Genomic DNA, 20,084 nt, shown 5'->3' with positions numbered 1-20,084 from the left:
ATTTCTGAATTATTTGGCTAGGCAATAACAAAGAAAATTAAGAAACACTTTCTTATTTACTATCTGAACTTCTCTATGATATTTCTTTTTCTTTTTTGATTCTGAACAACTTGGCTTGGCCCAAAGAGAGAACCTTTGACAAACTCTCTTAACTTATTTAAAGCTCAAAGTTTCCATTTGTCTTCAGAATCACAATCGCAGCAGAGGACTTGAAGACTTATTTCAAATCCTCATACTCAATGTCTGTTTCAAGTCTCCCACATGTAGTACATGATCTCCCAAAGCAACTTTCCTATTTCCTCGCTCATCAACCACACTCAAGTGCTTGCAAACATCCACATTGAACTTGACCAATGCTTCTCCCTGAGAGCTAAGGAACACCTTCTCGAATCCCAACAAGTGCTTTTTAGGAGAATTGTGCACAGATGGAGGACTCGAATACAATAAGACTGTATGACTTCCACTCATTTTGCCCATGTTTTTCACCCCCAAATGGATATCGAAAGCTAGATTTTGACACCTTTCTTCTACAACATCAAGTGATTGGCAACTTGATGAGTGGCATACATGATCCTCCTCTAAGGGAATGGAAACTTGCTTCGGTGCTCGAACTAGGCGGTGATTGAAGGTGGAGTAGCTTATTCCGTATCCAAATGCATAAACCGTGTCACCAGTGTAAAACCGGTATGTCCTGCCCGGGTATCCACTGGCAGGATCAGGTCTCATATTCATGTTTGTCATAGGGACCTTGTCTAAATAAGCTTGTGGATACCACGTCATGGGTAGTCTTCCACCTGCAATAGTAGCAGTCATCTATGAGGTTCTGATGTTTGATAAATGAGAAAGGTTCTGCATTAACATAGGGACTCATTCAAGTTGTTTTACTTGCTTTTAATGACTTATTCAATCAGAGCTTATAGCTTACTTGGATTATAAAAGCCAAAAATAACGTCAGCAATGGCAGCTCCACCAGCTTCGCCGGGGTAACCAACCCATAGAATGCTTGTAATTTTATCATCATTTTTTGCAAAGGTAATATCGAACCCTCCTCCAGACATTATGACAAGGATTACAGGTCCTTTAGAAGCCTTCGCTACTTCAGTTATTAGAAGAGTTTGCTGTCCTGGAAGATAGAGGTCGGTTCTATCATGACTCTCTGCCTCTATTGATAGATCTGCACCCACTATAAGTACAGTTGCATCTGCTGTAGCTGCTAACTTGGTAGCATCATCTACCTGGGCAGTGCCACAAGCCACATCAACGCACCCGGCCACCAAAGTTGTGGAAACTACGGCTGTTAGGCCTTGCAAAGGAGTTGTATAGTTGCAAGGGGTGCCTGCAGAATTTTTCAACCAAGTTAATGTCAGAATAAATGTGAAATGCATTGCAGTCATTTGATCGTTTTATTACATGTACCTCCGTAGTTGCCAATCATAGTGTTTGTGGCATTGCTATTGGGACCTATAACTGCCAAGGATTTGATGGCTGTTAGAGACAGAGGCAGTGATTCTGGAGTGTTCTTGAGCAACACTATCCCTTGTCTCGCGGTTTCACGTGCCAGCTCCTGGTTCTCTGGAGTGCACACATCCTTTGGACCGAGATCTCCATATGGTTGCTTGCTTGGATCACCATCGAAGAAGCCTAGACGCATCAAAGTGCCAAAATTGTTTGTGATGGCCTTGTCAATGGCTGCCTCAGTTAGAAGTCCTCCTCTCACTGCTCCTTCTGTGTAATTGCTTAGGAAAAATCCACAGTCTAGATCCACTCCTGCGAATTTAGACCAGTAGCCTATCAATATTTATCATGATGAAGATTGTTTCAAATGATATAAGGGATATAAGGGAAACTTATCTCAGTGCTCAATCAATTATGAACAATATGTAGAATAAAATCACCTGCCAATATAGCCGTAGCTGCAGCTTCTTCTGGTGTCTTGGTGTAGTGTTGGTTGTCGTAGTACACTTCTATTGAATCACAATCGGTGACTATGTATCTACAGCATTAATTCAATATCCATGTAAAATTAATACTAATTCTCATTGCGAATACACAAATCATATACTGGGAAAGGAGACATATTAGGAGAAAATGACATGCCCATTCAACTTCCATTCGCCTCGGATAACCCCAGAAAGAAGGTCTGGGTCTGCGCAGGTTGGTTTTCCATTAACCTGTTGGTATGAACACATGACACTAGCAGCATTCCCATCAAGAACACAACTTCTGAATGGTGGTTGAAATGTATCATCCATATCTTGTTTTGTTACCTAATGACAATGTCAAATGTTAGTAGTCGAAATAAATTGACACATCAAGAAAATTGAACCAACTCAACTACTTACCACTGCATTGAAGGTATATCTGTCATATCCGTTCCAATGGTCCAAATCATAGGCTGTATAATGTTTACAACATGCTGCAACTTTAAGCCTGTTTTTGTCTTCACTATCGGTTTGTTGAAGACCTCTAACGTATCCCGAACTGTAGTTACTCGCGAGCAATGGGTCTTCTCCCGGAGTCTCCTGGCCTCTTCCCCATCTCGGGTCTCGGAAAATGTTAATGTTTGGGGCCCAGAATGTCAATCCTGCCAATCCCATATTGTACATTGCTCTGGCCTCAGTTGACACCACCTGCATATGGTATATACAAAAGTGATTAATTACCTTCTTAAATTCTCATTAACCTCAAGTAAGTTTGACCCCTATTAGTCATTCCACAAGTGTTTCACCACAAAACGTATGACTTTAAAACTCTTGTAGTTTTCTTTCTCTGCAAGCTGGATTCCCCTAAAAGTCATTGTGTGCTTGAAGAACCTGTGACCCAAAAACATTAGCTTTCTAACAACTACTTAACTACTGGGTATGGTGGCCAAAACCGTAAACACAAGTCAATCATTTACAGTAAAAAGTAAAAGAAAGATGTCACTCATTGAATAGCAACTGTTCAATCATGACTCGCCTAATTGGAACAATCATGAATAGAAATAGTGCAATACACCCTTCTCTTCTCACTGTCTCTTTTGCTTGCTGATATTTCAAAATATCGTAAGGGAAAAAGCACTGACCCATGCTTTTGGGTTCAGTAGCTGTAAAAAGTTTCCTGGATAAGGAATTAAGAATATATAGTGGTTGCATATATATTTACAATAGGCCACAAGTATTTTCATTTTTTCATGTTCATGTCCATTTAATTCTGTAACGCTTGAATTGCCTTTGTCTTTGTTTGTCTACATGCACTGAGCAATCAGAATAAGAACCAAACGAATTAATAAATTAAAATCCAAGTAATGATTCTAACGATGATCGACTCTAATGCTGACATTAACAATGAAACTAAAATGTTTTTCTGAATCAGAACCTCAAAACATGAATGTGAACATGAACATGAACATGATCGAATAACTAGAATGCCTACCCTTCCAATGGCTTCGTAGAGTGAGTTGTTGAACGACGCGGCGGTCAAAATGGGCTGAGGGAAGCTGGTAGCTCCCGGAATGTCAGTCGAATATTTGGCCCCCGGGCGGCCGATGGACGACACTCCGTGTAAAGCCTCCGACCACCACTGGTAGTTGGGTATTCCAAGCCTGCTCACATTCCCTGCACTGTCCACCAGAAATGTGATCTTCTCCTGCAATGTCAGCCTCTGCACCAGGTCCACCACCCGCGCATCGGCCGCCAACGACTTGTCGCAGAACGGGAAGCTGCTGGCACCGTCGCCGCAGGCAAACGACTGGCCGGAAGCTGAGCTCACAGAGAGAGATAACAACAGTACGTAACAAAGAGTGAAACAGAGCAAGGCCTTCGGCACTGCTCTGTATTGAAGTAGTCTGTTCTGAACAGAGGAACAGAGAATGGAGGAGGCCATTGAATATGTGGCCTTGAGAGAGCTTGAGGAGGAACAAAAATGGCTTCTATGTTTTATGGAATGGTGCAGATCGAGGGTGGTTCTATATATACTACATTTCGTAGGCTATCATTAATTTAGGTAATTAAGGAGGTAATTAAAACTAATTGGGTGGTAATAAATGGTGGTTAATTCGAAATATAAGATACAGAGCAGCCCGTGAAGGATAAGGAAGGATGATTGAGAACGGAGCTAGGTATTTGAAGCTAGCTAGCTCAGCTCCATTAATGTAATTAATGCGGTTTTGGATTTGGTGGCTTTTGGCAGTGAGAATCTATACTGTATTTACTTCCTTTCCTTTCTGGTACTCGTCCTATTATTATTGAAATCCTATTCCTCAAGAGCTTAAACGAGTTAGTGGAAGATGAGAGAGCTTTTCTAATTAATGGGTGTGGGTGAGGTGGGATATGTTCTGTTGGATGAATAGATGTTCTGCAATTTAGGTGTGCATGCACGTGATTATGTACTAAGAAAGAAACAGTGAGTTGGAAATGATTATGATCAGCCTGAATGTGACATTACAACAGAAAAACTAATTAGCGAGGAATAAGTTTGTCGCTGAAAATTGAAATTTCCTCTCCGTAGTGTTTCCGCGAGGAAAATATTTTGGTCGTCAGTTCCTCGCAGTAGGGTGGTAAAGAAAAGTTTTCGCGAGGAAAATACTATTTCCTCGCCAAGCTCTTTTCACGATGAAAATATTTTTTTCTCGCCAATATTCTTTAGCTACAATTTCTTTCCTCGCCTAAGCTCATACTTTTTCCTCATTGAAAATTTTCGAGGGCTAGAAAATAGTCGTTAAATATATTTCTCGATAAAATAGATTTCATCGCTAAACAATTATTTCGCTAATGATAAGTAATAATTTAGAAATTATAAATAATAAAAAATTTAAAATACACTTTTTGAGACGAAAATAATTTCGTCGTTGTAGATAGGTTTGGGTGAGGAAGTTTTTCCTCGCTATAAGCTATCTTCAATGAGGAAATTTTATTTTCCTCACACTATATATCCTTTTAGCGAGAAAACCATTCCTCCTAAACGTACTCAATGACGAGGAACTTTACTTTTATCATTGTAGGTTCTCTTGTCCATAACGAGAAAATTCATTTTTGTTGCACTTGTTTGGTTATGGCGAGGAACAATAATGTAGATAATAAAGAAGAGTAGACAAAAGAAATATATATTAAAATTAAAGTAATTATAACTCAAAGTATTCCCTTACAATAAGTACTAATTCAAAGTAGTTAGACCAAATACTATATACTAATTCAAAAGAGTTTAGGGATTGTCCTGTACTAAATCCAATATAGAAGTAACTAAATCATTTGGTTATTGGTGAACTAAATCATAGGCATCCTCCTGATTACTTCCCCAAATCTTGGAATCTTTTCTACTCTTGCACTTGGAACTCGTCACTAGAAATGGAATTTCTCTTTTAGAGGTTTTATATAGAGCTTTAGCACCTGTAGAGCAAACCAATAGATTTAAAATCCATCAAAAATTAGTCCTACCCAAAATTAATTTAGTAGTCATTAATCAATCATATCCATATGAGTATGACCTTAAAATTAGTTTCCAGAATTGCATAACATCAATCCAATAAACCAGCTAGTATTGTAACATACTCTGTGAAACGTTGCTTCATCTCATATGTTATGACCACTCAAATCTGGTGGTCAATTTCACACATGATATAAATAAGCTGTATCCAACAACATCCTAACCCAAAACTTTTCTCCTGTGATAGAAATTATGATGTTACTGGAGTATTGATTAACTTTAACATATGGGATTCCTATAGGTAAAACAAGGACTCAAACTATGATGTCACTGGAGTATTAATTAACTTTAACATGTGGCATTCTTATAGGTAAAACAAGGACTCAAATTTAAGAAAGGGAAAGTGCATGTCAATGAATGGAAATCTTGGCTTAAACAGAAGAATAGTGCAACCAAACCTCCAATATCTTACCGAGTTCTCTTGATCCAGAAGTAATTTCAAGGCCCTATGCATGAAGCTAGCTAGCAATAGTACAACCGAACCTCCAATATCTTATCGAGTTCTCTTGATCCAGAAGTAATTTGAATTATTTCAAGGCCCTGTGCATGAAGCTGGCTATCAATAGTACAGTCAATGAAATGTCAAAAGCCAGATATTGGGATATCCATACAGTAATCAATATGAGTAGACTGTCGATCATCTTATGAGAATAACACTGTATCTGTTCATTCCATCGAAAAAAAAACACTGTATCTGTTCCTCATCCACAACCCACTACCAAATACTCTGTTTTCATAGAAGTACTAAGACATGCAGTGCAAGAAAATTTTCTAGTACTCGGAACTATGACCTTTTAGTACTTCTTTACCCTATAATCCTTGTTAGAAGAAGTTTAAATTACTCTGTGGAGCTAAAATAAAGAAATGAAAAGCATTCAAAAGTGGAACTGAGCTAATGTGTTACAATGTCCAGAGCTTGCAATTATGAAGAACCCTATCACAGAGAAAATCAATCCAAAAAGACACAATGATTTCAAACAACACTTACAGTTAAAGACTGCAAATTTCATGCTCCGACCCTAATCTTGCAAAGTAAGCAAGCAAATATTAAAAATTCAGTAGCAAAAGTTGGTACTAACTGAAAGCCTGACGAAATATAACAAGGTTCATAGTCTATAACAAATACTGCATCTGTTAAATTTGATAAATAACAAGGTTCAGGGTTCAAATATAATTGACTTGATGCACAATGCATATTAGCAGATTGCCAGATTAGAAGGTAGGCAACAAAGTTTCCATTGCTTAGGTATTGAAAAGGAGAAAAGCAAGAGACCCTCATGACATGTTAAAGGGGACAAGATATTATGCTAAAGGAAGATGCCAGAATAGTCAATATAAGAATGAGCATTGGAGTCACCATATATGAGGAAAATTGTCCTGCATTTCCCTGTGCACAATCTGTTTCATTCATGAAGAAGAAAACCACAGCCCGATTAACATTAGTCACTGAGAATTAACCCACCAAAATACGAGAAATCCCAAACCACACCAAAATCAGAAATCACAAAATGCAGGCACCAAATTAGAGAGTGGGAATGCGAATTGACCTAGTGGAAGTTGAGACCCCAACTTGAAACGTGGGACCAAATATGGTAGCAAAGACCCAATTCGAACCCAGAATAAGAGAGCAATTGGTAGTGCAGCGACAGAAGATTGAATTGACCTGGTATCGACATCTCCTTGTCCTGGACTCACAAGATAATCAACATATAGGTTGAGTTCAAATCGAACTGGGCATTCAATTAGAGAGCGATTAATAGAAATTACCTCAAATTATATAAACTATGACATGATCTCACATTTGGATTTAGCAGAAAATAAAAAATCGACCTTGATTAATCAAGCTCTACTAGAATGATATACAAGGAAGAAGAAAGATGAATTTAATGTTACTCACTGAGTTGAGAGCGTCAAAGAGGAGCCTTAGAGACGGAGACAGAGCTTCATCAGACTATGAGAGGAGAACGGCAGAGATAGAAAAGAGTATTTTATCTTCATTTTTTTTTTCTTTTTAAACTTTGGATTAGCGCTTTCTTTTTTTCGATGGCCGCCTTTGATCATCACTATCCCCGCTTTTTTATTATCTTTTCTTTTTCTTTTTTCTCTAATTCTTTGGTATGCCGCTTATAAAAATAAAAATAGATTTATGATTGTGAATAGCTTAATGATTTTTTATTTGAATATTTTGCTATCATTATTTATAACTAAATACTTAAATCAGCCACATTTTGCAGTGTGGTCCACATGTGGTCCATCAAATTGAACAAAAAAGACATTCATTATTGAACGACAGTATCCATGTATATACAAAATAGGTTGTATCATGAGTCATTGTCATATTATCGAGGTAAGAAATATAAACTCATGCCATGTATGATGCAGTGGTTCTTAAGTAGGAGAGATGTAGTAAAGGGAAACTCAATTGCAGAAAACCGGGAAGTGAAAACGAGTCATTCATACTAATGTTTACAAATGAACATATCAAATTAGTATCGTGAAGGACAATCGATTATCACTAACTTGTTTAGTAACTATGAAATTATTCATACAATACCGCCTTACGATTTTAAAGAGGTCCATGATCATACTTTTAAAGCAAAAATATGAATAATGCTTGTGTATATGAATTTTAATGATCACGAAATCAAATATGTCTGTAAGACCCCGAAAATTCGTTATTAATTTCTAATGGTTTCCGGGAATTAGTAAAGTGTTCGTTTGTACGATTTCGTGGCTCGTGAATGGAGCGGAAGTGTTTCGGACGAATTATTAGTCGAATAATATGGTTTTAGGGGGGTGGCAATGGTTGACTTTTTATACGTTGGGTTTCTCCGAAAACTTCCTTCACGAAAGTCGTAGAGCGCGTCGATACGAGTTCGTGGACATGTGGAACGCGTGAATCGGAGTTCGTATGAGAAAGTTATGAGCGATTGAAATTTGGGAAAATTTCTATAAATATGAGAAAATTCCGGATTTTTCATTAAATCCCAAAACTTTCTTTTTTCTTATTTTCCTCCCCAGATTCTCTCCGTTCTCTCTCCTCAGAACCCTCGGGTTCCGACTGACCCGACCCGGCCGGAACGGCCACCTCCCGGCGTCCTACGGTGACGACCCGGCCCTCACCGTGCTCGTCGCTCCACGCCCAGCCGCCCTCTGCCGTCGCTTTGCCGAGCCGCAGCCCCCAGGCCTGGATCTAAGAGGCCCCAATTGTGCGACCCGACCCGGTCGGACCTCCTCGACGCCGGCGTTGCACGGACCGATCCTTCTCGGTTTTGGGTTGTCCTCCTCCTCCTGATCATCCCCATATAGGCCTTGCATCACGATTTTGAGTGTAGAGTGGTAGATCAAGGTTTGAAGTTTTCGACGTCCCTGATTCGATCTAGGATCTGATCAGACGCACGAGAGTGATCCAACTTCCAAGCTTGATCTAGGCTGATTTAGACCGAATCTCACTTTGCTCCAGGTATGAAATTGGCTCATCTCTTCATTTTGAACATGTTTGTAGTTGGTGACTTTGGCATCGGAGGTGGTTGATCCGGCGTTGACCGCCGTGGTTGACCACAATCTGAACCACCGCTTGTGGCGGCGCGTGGTGGCGCGTCAGACCATATTTTTGTGTTCTGTTTTCAGTTTATGCATCTACGCATCGATACGGTCGTTTTGATATATTATAAGGTTATTTTGGAGAAGGTTGATGCATGTTAGGGTTTTAGGGTTTTCGATTCATTTTGGTTTTCGATCTGTGAGGATTTGGCCGTCTGATCGACTTGTAGTTCTGATATGTTGATCGTAGAGCTGTTCCGATGACTTTGTGTGGTCACGGATGAGGATCCGACCGTGAGATCGTCGTTTAAGTGTGTTTTATGAATCGGTTGCTAAGTTAAGGTCGTATTTGTTTAGGTGATTGACGGTTTTGGTTGAGCGAACGGTTGTGATTGTGATTTTGGGCTGTATAGAAGACGCAGCTGGATGTTGAGGTGAGTAAATCTCACGGTGTTTCGGTTGATAAAGTAGTTATGTTTTATTTTAGTATATTTTATTGTTAGCAGGCAAAATCGTATTTATCAAAACAAATTATTTGTTTTAAAATATATGAACTTGATCGACAACGGTTCATGGGTAGGTTAAAACATGGTTTTGATATAAAATGATTTTCGAGAGGAATAATTTATAAAACTATAGTTTGTATTAGTGGTCATTCCTGCGTGAATGACTACGTATATATATATTTACGTGGAATATATATATGGATGGTGTGACATTGAGATGTGCGTATGAACTGTGAATTATTCAGAATGTGGTTTTGTGCGTTTACTCTTTGTGGAAAATTCGTTATATCAGGGTCTTGTTGATTTGTCGTGTTGAAAGAGTAGTTGAGTTGGGGTAACATTTTGAGTCATGTGGGATTCTTTGTAAATGTTTTATGATCTTCGGATCTAGAGTCACTGTGGGTGACCGTTTTCTGATCTTCGGATCTGGTGTTTATTGGGAGTTGATGGGTGATCATCTACTCTAGTTGAAGTCGATAGGTGAACATCGACTATCGACTTTAGTTTGGTGTTGATGGGTGATCATCGACTCTAGTGTGAGTTGTTGACCTGTGTGGTGATTTGTGTGATGACCTATGTGGTGACCTGTGTGGTGTTCTGTGTGATGACCTGTGTGGGGACCTGTGTGGTGTTCTGTGTGATGACTTGTGTGGGTGTGGTGACCTGTGTGGTGTTCTGTGTGGTGGTTGGCGTTATTAATGGATGTTTTTAGTAAATGTTTCTATTTATTTCTATTATTGTATTGTTTGTTTTCTTGGTAATCTCCTGAACTAAATTCTATGCAGGGATTACTGTTCTGAATTGATTGTTTTAATGTAATTCCTTGAACTAAACTTTATGCAGGGATTACTATGAATTGTTTTGTTTGTTTTAATGTGATATCCTGAACTAAATTTCTATGCAGGGATTATTGATTTTGCTTAATTCTTATTGTGGGTATAGTTGTGGGTTGTGATATGTAGTGATTGGAAATGAGTATGTTTTCCTGGTTGTGCCGTTGAGGCAAATGAATGGTGATCTGATAGATTGTGGGGACGTGAAATGTTTAAAATATTGGGAGTTATTTGTATAGTTGGAGATTGTGGGAAGTGAGATAAAATGAATTGAGAGTCAGAGCATGTGGGTTTTAGTTGAGTTGAAATTATTGAGCATGATATTGATTAGTTTGAAACTTGATGTTTTGTTGTGATAATTAAATATTGTTGCTTTAATTATCTCACGAATTGAGAAATTATAAGCATGAGTGACGTGAGTCATTTTATTTGAGTTTACTCATACGGGCTGAAAGGCTTACCGGGTTTGTTGTTTACATTCCCGGTGCACTATTCTATGGTGTAGGGGTTATTGTGCAGTTTAGAATATCGGGTGATCGTTATCGAAGCTGAGGTGGACTTTCCGTCACGTGGTGTAGAAGGGCGCTTTTACTTGTAGTCTTCCGCTGTGTAGTGAGTTGGTGAGAGTGGTTACACGTTGAATTGATATTCGGTTTAATTTGTAAACTATTGTAATGTAATATGTGACTCTAAAAAACGAGTCGGTATTGACATTGTGAGTTTAGTTTGTTTGTTGCTTAGTTTAAATGAAAAATTTTCTATATGTGTTTTCTTGTGTTTGTTCTCGCGTTTCGGATTTGAATTTAATTATTCAAAATTCGGGGTGTGACAATGTCAATAGTGCATTCCACACTTAAAAAAGAAAAGAAAAAATGATTATGACAAATATAAACACCTAGCACATGTCATTCATTGGTAATCTTATTCATATATTCATTTATTGCAGGTAAACGTATCTCTTCATCTCAAATTTTCTCATTTCTTCGCTGTTCAATTTGGAGGGTTTTACCCAATTTTTTGAACTAATAACGAGGAAAATAGTTATTTCCTCGCTAATTGCTTCTTTTGACAAGGAAATGGTTCCTTGTAGAAAACGGTTTTTTAGCGAAGAAACCATAGTTTTGTCACCGTTGGATTTGACAGATCATACTTAGTTTTCCGCTAAACTAATAAGGAGGAAAGTGTTATTTTCTCACTAAATGCTTTTTTTGGTGAGGAAATGGTTTCTCGTAGAACACATGCAAACTTTTAGTGAAGAAATCATAGTTTTGTCGCTGTTGAATTTGGCGGGTCTTACTCAATTTTCTACCAAACTAATAACGAGGAAAGCGTTATTTCCTCATTAATTGTGAAGAAATGATTCCTCGTAGAACATAGACTTTTAACGAGGAAACCATAGTTTTGTCACCAATGAATTTGGCCGGTTTTACTCAATTATCCGCCAAACTAATAACGAGGAAAGTGTTATTTCCTCGCTAATTGTTTCTTTTAACGAGGAAATGGTTCCTCGTAGAACATAGACTTTTAGCGAGAAAACCGTAGTTTTGTCGCCAATGAATTTGGCGGGTCTTACTCAATTATCCGCCAAACTAATAATGAGGAAAGTGTTATTTCCTCGCTAATTGTTTCTTTTAACGAAGAAATGGTTTCTCGTAGAAAATAGACTTTCAGCGAGGAAACCATAATTTTGTCGCAATCAAATTTGGCAGGGTCCTAAACAATTTGCCGCCAAACAAATAACGACGAAATCATTATTTCCTCGTTGAATGTTGTTTTTGCAATGAAAAAATTCGTCACTGAAGTCTCATATTTCCTCGCTAATAACATGACGATTTGAGAGACCAAAATGTGGTCACCTTTGGTGATGAACTGAAATATTCGTCGTAGAAAGTGATATATTGGGAGGAAAATATGTTCCTCGTAAAAAATCTAATGGCATTTAGTGAGGAACTTAATTATTCCTCGTAAAATGTGACATTTACTGAGGAAAATAAATTCCTCGCGAAAAACTTGATCGCTAAGAGCAACTCCAACAGCTTCTCTATAATTTATGTATAATAGGGAAGCAAAAGTTAAAGTTTTAGCATTTTTTTCTTCTCCAACTCCAACAGATTCCCTATTTTACAACAATCTCTAAAATCTCCATAGTATTCCTTAAAATTTTAGAGATTGCTGTAAATATAGGGAATTTGGTTTTCTCTTTCCTCACTTTCCCTAAAATAGGGATAGTTATAGGGAATTTGTTGGAGCAAAAAATGCTCATTTTTCCTTAAAGTGGAGAAAAATCAAAATATGGGGAAGCACTCCAACAGCTTCTCTATAATTTTTGTATTATAGGGAAGCAAAAGTCAAAACTTTAAGCAATTTTTCTTCTTCAACTCTAACAGATTCCCTAGTTTACAGCAATCTCTAAAATCTCCAAATTCTTCCTTAAAATTTTAGAGATTGCTGTAAATTTAGGGAATTTTGTTTTCTCTCTCCTCACTTTCCCTAAAATGGAGAAAGTTATAGGGAATCTGTTTGAGTAAAAGATGCTCATTTTTCCCTAAAATAGAGAAAAACTAAAATAAGGGGAAGCTGTTGGAGTTGCTTTAAAGAGACTTTTTGTTGTAGTGTGAAGAGAAGGTCATGCGTATGTTAGCTGTAGCACGTATCTGGTACGGCTGACCAATCAGTGTCTTAACAGGAAGTATTTTGAGTATTTCACTTTTAAAAAATATTTCTCAAATGTGAAAATGGCTGCTGGAGTTTTATTAGTTAGTGACTCAGTGACCCCTGTGAAACACGGATACGCGAATAGGTAAACTTCAATACCAAAAGTGTGTGTTGTCATGAAAATATCGAGAATTCGTTATTTCATTATATCTTTGTACTCTTAAATATTTGTCCATATGACATTACGAAATTAGAAGGTTAGGTAAACTTTTTATCCTCAAAATGGCTGCAGCAGTTGCTCACTCACGTGAGAGTCAGCAGCTGATATATCGACCGTTTTAGCCAAGCCAAGTCAAATAGGAAAGAACCGTCATGCAATTGAAACAACTTTTACTTACGAGAAAGTTTTGAGTGCGGCAGTCGTGCTATGTGGGCGGCAATGATATACAAATCATAATATAGATACGTGAACTATAATATCAAAAGTGCTTGTTGTTATAGAAATATCTAGAATTCGCTATTTCGTTATACATTCATATTCTTATATATTTGTCCACATGACACCACTAAATTAGATGGTCGGGTGAATCTTTTGGTTTGAAGACTGTTGTTTGAAAGGGTAAAATTCACATATGATACCTGAATCCACAAAACACACTTTTTGATATTTACAAATTTTTAGGGAGTTTAGTGGTACCTGTACTATCCCCTTTTTAGTCTATTTAGTACTTATGTTCATTATTCCATTGAAAATGTCTAAGTGCGGGTCATATGACACTCACATGAAAAAAATCTCAACAGTAAAATAGGCTTTCCATATATAATATTTAATATATTTTACATCTGTGATATTTTGATACATAAAAAAAATAAAAATAGAACCTACTTACATTCTTCACGGTTAACAACGTTGTTGGAGTTTTCGGAGCAATTCATTTCAATACATCTATTTGTGTTTGGTTCTTTTTCATGGAAATGTTAATATATATTTATTTGGGTCAAGTAAGGCTATAATTTATTTCTTTTCGTGGCTGGGCTTTGTTGGATCGACAGTGCCATGGAGTGCGGTTGAGACGCCTGGCTCCGGGAAGGCTGTTCTGGTTTGGTGCAAATCGCGGCGGCGTGGACTCAGGACAGCTTAGATCGCCGGGATGGTTTGTTCTATGCTGATGTAGGTCAGCGAGGGTGGCTTGGTTACGGCGGTGGCAGGCTGACTCGGGAAGACGCGGTTCAGGCGGTGTGGGTCGAACGGAGCATGGCCGAATGGTGATGGTACGACAAGGTGGGAGGGAAGGTGGACTTGACCCGAACCATCATGACGGGCCTAAAGCAAGTCTCCTTGGTGGACTACCCTATTGGGCCACGAACTGTTGGGCTGGGGTTCTGCCCTAGTCCATTGCTATTTGGGCTAGGGTTTAGGCTCTTGGCCCAACCCTATGTTTTTAGTTTTATCTAAATTCAATAATGTTCTTGTATTAAGAACCTAGATCTCTAGCGCCTCCGGTGTAGTACCAAAGGAGGATCTCTGCTCTCTCTACGATCTGAAATGTACAATGAGTGGGTCTATTTCTACGTACCATTGTGAGTACTATCACTACCTCCTTGTCTGTCTATGTCCTTAAATGACAGCGGTATCGTATGTAATGGCCTATTCTGGCTTGTGATGAATATACTATTTCGCCCAGTGGGTTTGATTCAAAAAATGAGACTAATCAATAGAGGTGGTAGGTAAATCTAGATACTTACCAAAATCCAATTCTAGTTCTTTCTTGAGAGATGATGTTTGCACACACTTTTGCTTTGTGTTCTAGTTAACATACAATACGTCAATTAATGCGATAACTAATTTTTTTTTTTTTTTAACAATTAATGAGATTAATCAATAGAGGTGGTAGGTAAATCTAGAATTTGCTGAAGGTGGGGATATTATTATAATCTTCAACATCTCATGTCTATATAAAGGAGGGTTTTCTACTCAATAATGCACATCTCATTCTCTACTTCTCATTTCTCTCGTCCTGCCAAACTCTCTCACTTTTATGTTTTACAACAGCGAGTTAATCATTGTTTTGTTGGCCATTGTTTAAAATTCTAGTATAAGATTTGGCTTGAATCTTCACTCTAATATCATGTCTATATAAGCCTATCAGGGAGAGTTTTCTACTCAGTAATACACATCTCATTCTCTACTTCTCATTTCTCTCCTCCTCCAAACTCTCACACTTTTATGTTTTACAACAGCGAGTTAATTATTGTTTTGTTGGCCATTGTTTAAAATTTTGGTATAACATTTGGCTTGAATGTGCATTATTGTTTTTCAAGATGGTTCCTATGGAATGTAATCATTTCATAGCGATTAGAGAATATTGCTTTTCTGGGGTGAGAATTTTATTCCTTTGTCCGTCAAGTTCTGAATTTCTGATGAGATTACAGTTTGCTGTTAATTCTAACAACATCAAACAATAACGTATTAATTATAATTTTTCTTGTAACTAGAATAACTTAAGCATGTAATTACATTTGTTTTATGGAATCAAACCATCAAGTTAAACTACTATGCTAGCCATATGTAAGACTAGAATCACATAATGAAGAATAACAAAAATCGGGCCAATTTAGACTATATTGTTTTTGTTCAGTACTATTTGGTCGCATAAGTCTCCCCTTTATAAGTGAGAGATCGTGAGTTCGACTCACGAAAGACTAGTTGTAGCATATGAGTTGTTTATTTAATAAAAAGAAAAATTAGATTGCTTTTTTTCTCTTTGTAAGAGGAAAAACTTGGAATTATTATTATTTTATGGATTAATTACTTTTTACCTACCTGAACTTTCACCCATTCTTCATGTTAAGTCCCTGAATTTCCAATTTCATCAAGACTACCCCTGAACTCCCAATTTCCATCACCCGTGTCCAACTCTCTTAACGCCGTCCAAAGATTACGTTCACTGTTGACGTGGCACGAGTCAGCAGGCAAATATTTAAGCCATCAGGCCCACAGAGGGGGCTAAAATGGACAATTCCCAAGTTTCCCGCCAAATTCAAAAATGAAGAAGATTTGTAACAATTATACCCAATCTGGACATGTTTCTGGTGGTTTTCTCTGGGTACCTCACACAGAATGCTATACCACCTGGGGTACCGATCCAACTCCTAAATCTTGTACCAAGAACACAGCGTTAGGGGGGAAAACCGTAATGGACAGTTTACGCCTCTCCGATGCCTGAGTAAGATACTAATATATAAATGAATTATATAAATAGTGGATAAAGGAGTTATTACCCGTAAAAGGTGGTTGTGCTGATGCCTTTATACTCGAGCATGGGAAAGGAGTTTCCCCTATCTTCGATGTGGGACGCAGGTTGTTCTTCTGATGCCCTATCATCCCTCTGTTGTGTAATTAATTAGATGGGCTGTGCTGGCCATGCCCCGGGCCCTGGGTGCCCGGGGTGACTTCCCCCATGGGCCCTGTCATGGTGGGTTGTGAACCCGGCCCATGGCATGGTACCTGGGTATCCCTAGGGGCCCCAACTGATAGTGCCAAACCTAGTGAAGATTTCTCTAGTATGTACAAGTCCCCCAAGTTCCCGTTCTAGATATTTCTTGGGTGGGGACTTGATAGATTTTGGCACAAGGTTTGGCACTAGTGTGCCCCTTAGGGAGTCCCCCAAGTGCACGTGCAAGAGATGTCTTGGGCGGGTTGCCCAGCAAGTACGGAAGAGAGCTTGGTGTCTCGTACCCGATAGGGTATCCATGGCCTTGGGCCTTTGGTACCCGGTAGGGTTGGGATGAATCTCACATACCTAGTGGAGTAGATAGGTTCGAGGCCTCGTGTACCCGATGAGGTGAGTGAGATTTGGATCCCGGTGGGATTGAGAGCTTGGTGTCTCGTACCCGATAGGGTATTCATGGCCTTGGGCCTTTGGTACCCGGTAGGGTTGGGCTGAATCTCGCATACCTAGTGGAGTAGATAGGCTCGGGGCCTCGTGTACCCAATGAGGTGAGTGAGATTTGGATCCCTGTGGGATTGAGAGCTTGGTGTCTCGTACCCGATAGGGTATTCATGGCCTTGGGCCTTTGGTACCCGGTAGGGTTGGTGGTGCATGCCAGCCACGTGGGGCAGAGTGGGCTGTGAAATAAATGCCCGTCCCATCAACTGACGGTTTCGAGGCGTGGAGAGATGCGTGGGACAGGTGTAGTGATCCTATGGTTGAAGGCCTTTCATCTTCAACGGCTGTGATTTTTTGGAGATTGAATTTAAGAGGGAAACAGACTGTTTCCCTTCACTTTCGCTATTTGTTCCCAAAAGCTCTCTTTGTTTTCCTCTCACCTTCTGGCGATTTGCAGTGAGGAAGGGAAAGATCGAGGAGAGAAGTAGCATTGGTACTTCTGAGTGAGCGAGCGATCAATCGCCTGCGGAAGGAAAGGTCAGAGATTTTTCTTACCCTTTGCCTGTGGGATTTGTTGTTTGCGATGTTTGGGTTTTTTTTTTTTTTTTTTTCTGCCATGGTTGCTTTATGGTTTTCAGTTTGTCCTTGCCTGGGTTTTTTGTGTAATGAGAAGGAATAGGAACAATGCTGGTCTGGGTTTTTGTAGGTAGTGCCTGGGGGAAACATTGGGTTTTTTCTAGGATTTCACGTTTGTACCTTTCTATAGCTTTCTGGGTTTGGTTTGATTTTCTGGGTTTTGTTTGATTTTTTGGGTTTTGGAAGTGGGGAATGATCCGCACTTCAACTAAGTCGTAGATCTAGACTCAGGCTAACCCTTGTGTTTCTGATTCCAGATAGCGAATTCGAGGCCCAGGTTGACATAGTTCTAGGATGGAATCAGAAACCAAGGCTGGGGATACGGGATCGTCGTATCAATCTTTCGCGAGACAAGCGGAAGCGGATATTGACCAGTACCTGGCTCGAAGTAGTACCCGTGTGGAATTAGCAAAGAACACTGGATCCTCGACTGGGGTGTTCTAGGAGAGTAGCGAGGGTACCGACGGAGGTGAGAGCGAGAACGATTCTGGGGAGGCGCAAGTAGTCACAGTGGCTATTCTCGAGGGCATACCTAAACCTAGGTATACGCTAGTGGACGGGACTGTGTGCGACGAGCCCGGGAGAAAGTATGACCATGAAGGAGATCATCACGATGAGGTTGAAGTGGGGAATACCGGACGAGGTAGCACTTAGGCCTCTGAAGGCTGGGGAGATGGCTGCGAACCCACCTCCGGGATGGGTGGCCCTGCATGAGAACCAACTCCACCAAGGGCTATCATTACCGCTGCCCCGGTGCCTACAGTATCTCCTGCGGATGCTGAACCTGTCACCGGGGCAGTTGACACCAAATGCCTGGCGGCAAATTTTGAGTATGATGGCCATGTGGGACTTATGCCAGCAAGGGTGGCCCACCATTAACGAATTCCGAGTTGTGTACCGGGTCTCATACTGAGGAAACATTCTTGTCAAGGTACCGTGACGTTTGCCGCTCGGGACTACGAGCCCCTAGTTACCAATATGCCCACCGCTCAGAGCAAGAGGTGGAGAAATAAAGTGTTTCTTGTTGGAGGACATTGGCAAATTAGGAATAAGAAATGACACTTAACGGGTACGTTTCAGGCAATCGGGGACCAATCTTACTCATTGTCCGAGGTCGAAAGAAAACGGATAACCCGGGTATAAGCTGTATGGAGTGAAGAAGAAAGAAGCTCCTATAGGTTCATTCGGTACTCCATACTAGATAGGCTAGGCCTAGGGAGACTCCCCGGTGAGGCTGATTTTCTGTATATATATATATATATATATATATATTTGACTTGTACTTGAATATTGACTTTTCAAATTGTTTGCAGTGAAAGTGCCGAAGAGGAAACCTCGGAAAGGTAAGGAAGAAGACAGGATGAATGACAACAAGTTGATGGACATGCTTATGAGCCAAGAAGAAGATGCCCTACACATTGACGTTGACCTGCCGTCGAAGGCTACGGGTTGCTCGATCGAAGAATTTCTTCTCGAGATTGCAGATGACGGGGACGGGAACCCTAATCCTAAAGCTCTCGTTACCCCGTTCGAGCAGCCTGTTGCCGGGGACGTAATTATCGTTGCCGATACCAGAAGGGGAAAGGCGCCGGTGTCCGGCTCTATCTCTTCCTGGTCCGTCGGGTCAGCTAGAAGTGAGGAAGTCTTGCTACCTGGCGAGAAGAAGAGGCATCACAGGCACCGCCATCGGAGCAGGAACAAGGAGGACGTTACCTACACTGGTAGGGAAGTTAAAGGGACGAAACCTAAGAGGCAAAAGAAAAGTCATCCGGGACCAGAACTGTTGCCGACGCTTACGCTTTTGTCTCCGGCCATTCCAGTAGTCCCCAAGAAGCCCATAAAGCAGTTATTGAGCGAGTACAGGGTTGCTGACTAGAGGTTCGTGTGTTCGATGCTCGCCGATCTGAAAGACATAGACCTCGACTGGGTAAGGGCGAAGGACAACTCCCCCCAAGAAAATTGTTGTATCGCTTGGGAATCAATGATGCGGGTACAAGAATTTCTTTACTTTTATCTGCCAACTGTTTGCACCTATTTGTGTGTAGTAACGGGGTGTTTGCAGGTATTGTTCAACGTGTACGTGATTGACGCTAGTGAGGAAGATACGCACTTGAAGGAAGAGGTTAGCAGTCTCTCCGGGCAAGTGAAGTATCTTCATGGGGAGAAGGCAAAGCTGGAGAAGGAGCAGGACTCCTTGAAGGGGAAGGTAGAGTCTTTAACTCCCATGGTGACCGAGCTAGAGGCAGCGAAGAAAAGGATCGCGGAGCTTGAAGGTGAATTGTCTGGGGCGAGGGATGAGGTGAGGAGTGCCCGGGACTCCGAGAAAGAAGCTGCAGAGTCTGCCACGTCATGGAAGGCGAGAGCAGAGCATCTGGAAGAGCGCCTTCCTATCGAGAAGCAAGAGGCCGTTGCCGGGTTCAAGGGCTCCCAAGAGCTTGTCGATATGCTACTTGCCGCTCAGGATAAAGCCGTGATTAGCAAGTACAAGGAGTGGGTGGCAGCCGGGTACATGGACGAAGCCAAATTCAGGCGGGGACTGCTGTAAAAGAAGAAGAAGG

General features: G+C 40.3%; 1 protein-coding gene and 1 long non-coding RNA gene across 3 annotated transcripts; both read right to left on the bottom strand.

Annotated features, from left to right (window-relative positions):
• Nucleotides 1-75: 75 nt before the first annotated feature.
• LOC133741833 (beta-xylosidase/alpha-L-arabinofuranosidase 2-like) lies at nucleotides 76-4,038 on the bottom strand. The gene is made up of 7 exons (XM_062169549.1): nucleotides 3,415-4,038; nucleotides 2,343-2,630; nucleotides 2,098-2,267; nucleotides 1,896-1,993; nucleotides 1,417-1,767; nucleotides 926-1,336; nucleotides 76-794 (listed from the first exon to the last, which is right to left on the bottom strand). Exons 1-7 carry the CDS (start codon nucleotides 3,862-3,864, stop codon nucleotides 223-225), a joined length of 2,340 nt encoding a protein of 779 aa, XP_062025533.1. The 5' UTR covers nucleotides 3,865-4,038; the 3' UTR covers nucleotides 76-222.
• Nucleotides 4,039-5,067: 1,029 nt separating this feature from the next.
• Nucleotides 5,068-7,496, bottom strand: LOC133745436 (uncharacterized). 2 transcript variants are annotated; one of them, XR_009863622.1, is made up of 5 exons: nucleotides 7,361-7,496; nucleotides 7,011-7,148; nucleotides 6,821-6,861; nucleotides 5,876-6,019; nucleotides 5,068-5,366 (listed from the first exon to the last, which is right to left on the bottom strand). It is a non-coding gene; the product is annotated as an uncharacterized LOC133745436 (long non-coding RNA). The 2 variants fall into 2 exon arrangements; XR_009863621.1 differs by having other exon boundaries at nucleotides 5,876-6,015.
• Nucleotides 7,497-20,084: the final 12,588 nt, after the last annotated feature.

The sequence above is a fragment of the Rosa rugosa genome, chromosome 4, assembly GCF_958449725.1.
Source record: "Rosa rugosa chromosome 4, drRosRugo1.1, whole genome shotgun sequence".
Taxonomy (NCBI): Eukaryota; Viridiplantae; Streptophyta; class Magnoliopsida; order Rosales; family Rosaceae; genus Rosa; species Rosa rugosa.
Note: the sequence above shows the minus strand (reverse complement) of the source record. Positions and strands in the feature narration are given on the sequence as shown.

Bases quoted from the DNA above. Each gene is read 5' to 3' on its own strand.
- LOC133741833 (XM_062169549.1), bottom strand. From the start codon at position 3,864: ATGGCCTCCTCCATTCTCTGTTCCTCTGTTCAGAACAGACTACTTCAA. The intron at 2,268-2,342 runs GTAAGTAGTTGA...CATTGTCATTAG, and splicing joins GATATACCTTCAATGCAGTG to GTAACAAAACAAGATATGGA. The intron at 795-925 runs GTAAGCTATAAG...CTACTATTGCAG, and splicing joins TTTTGGCTTTTATAATCCAA to GTGGAAGACTACCCATGACG.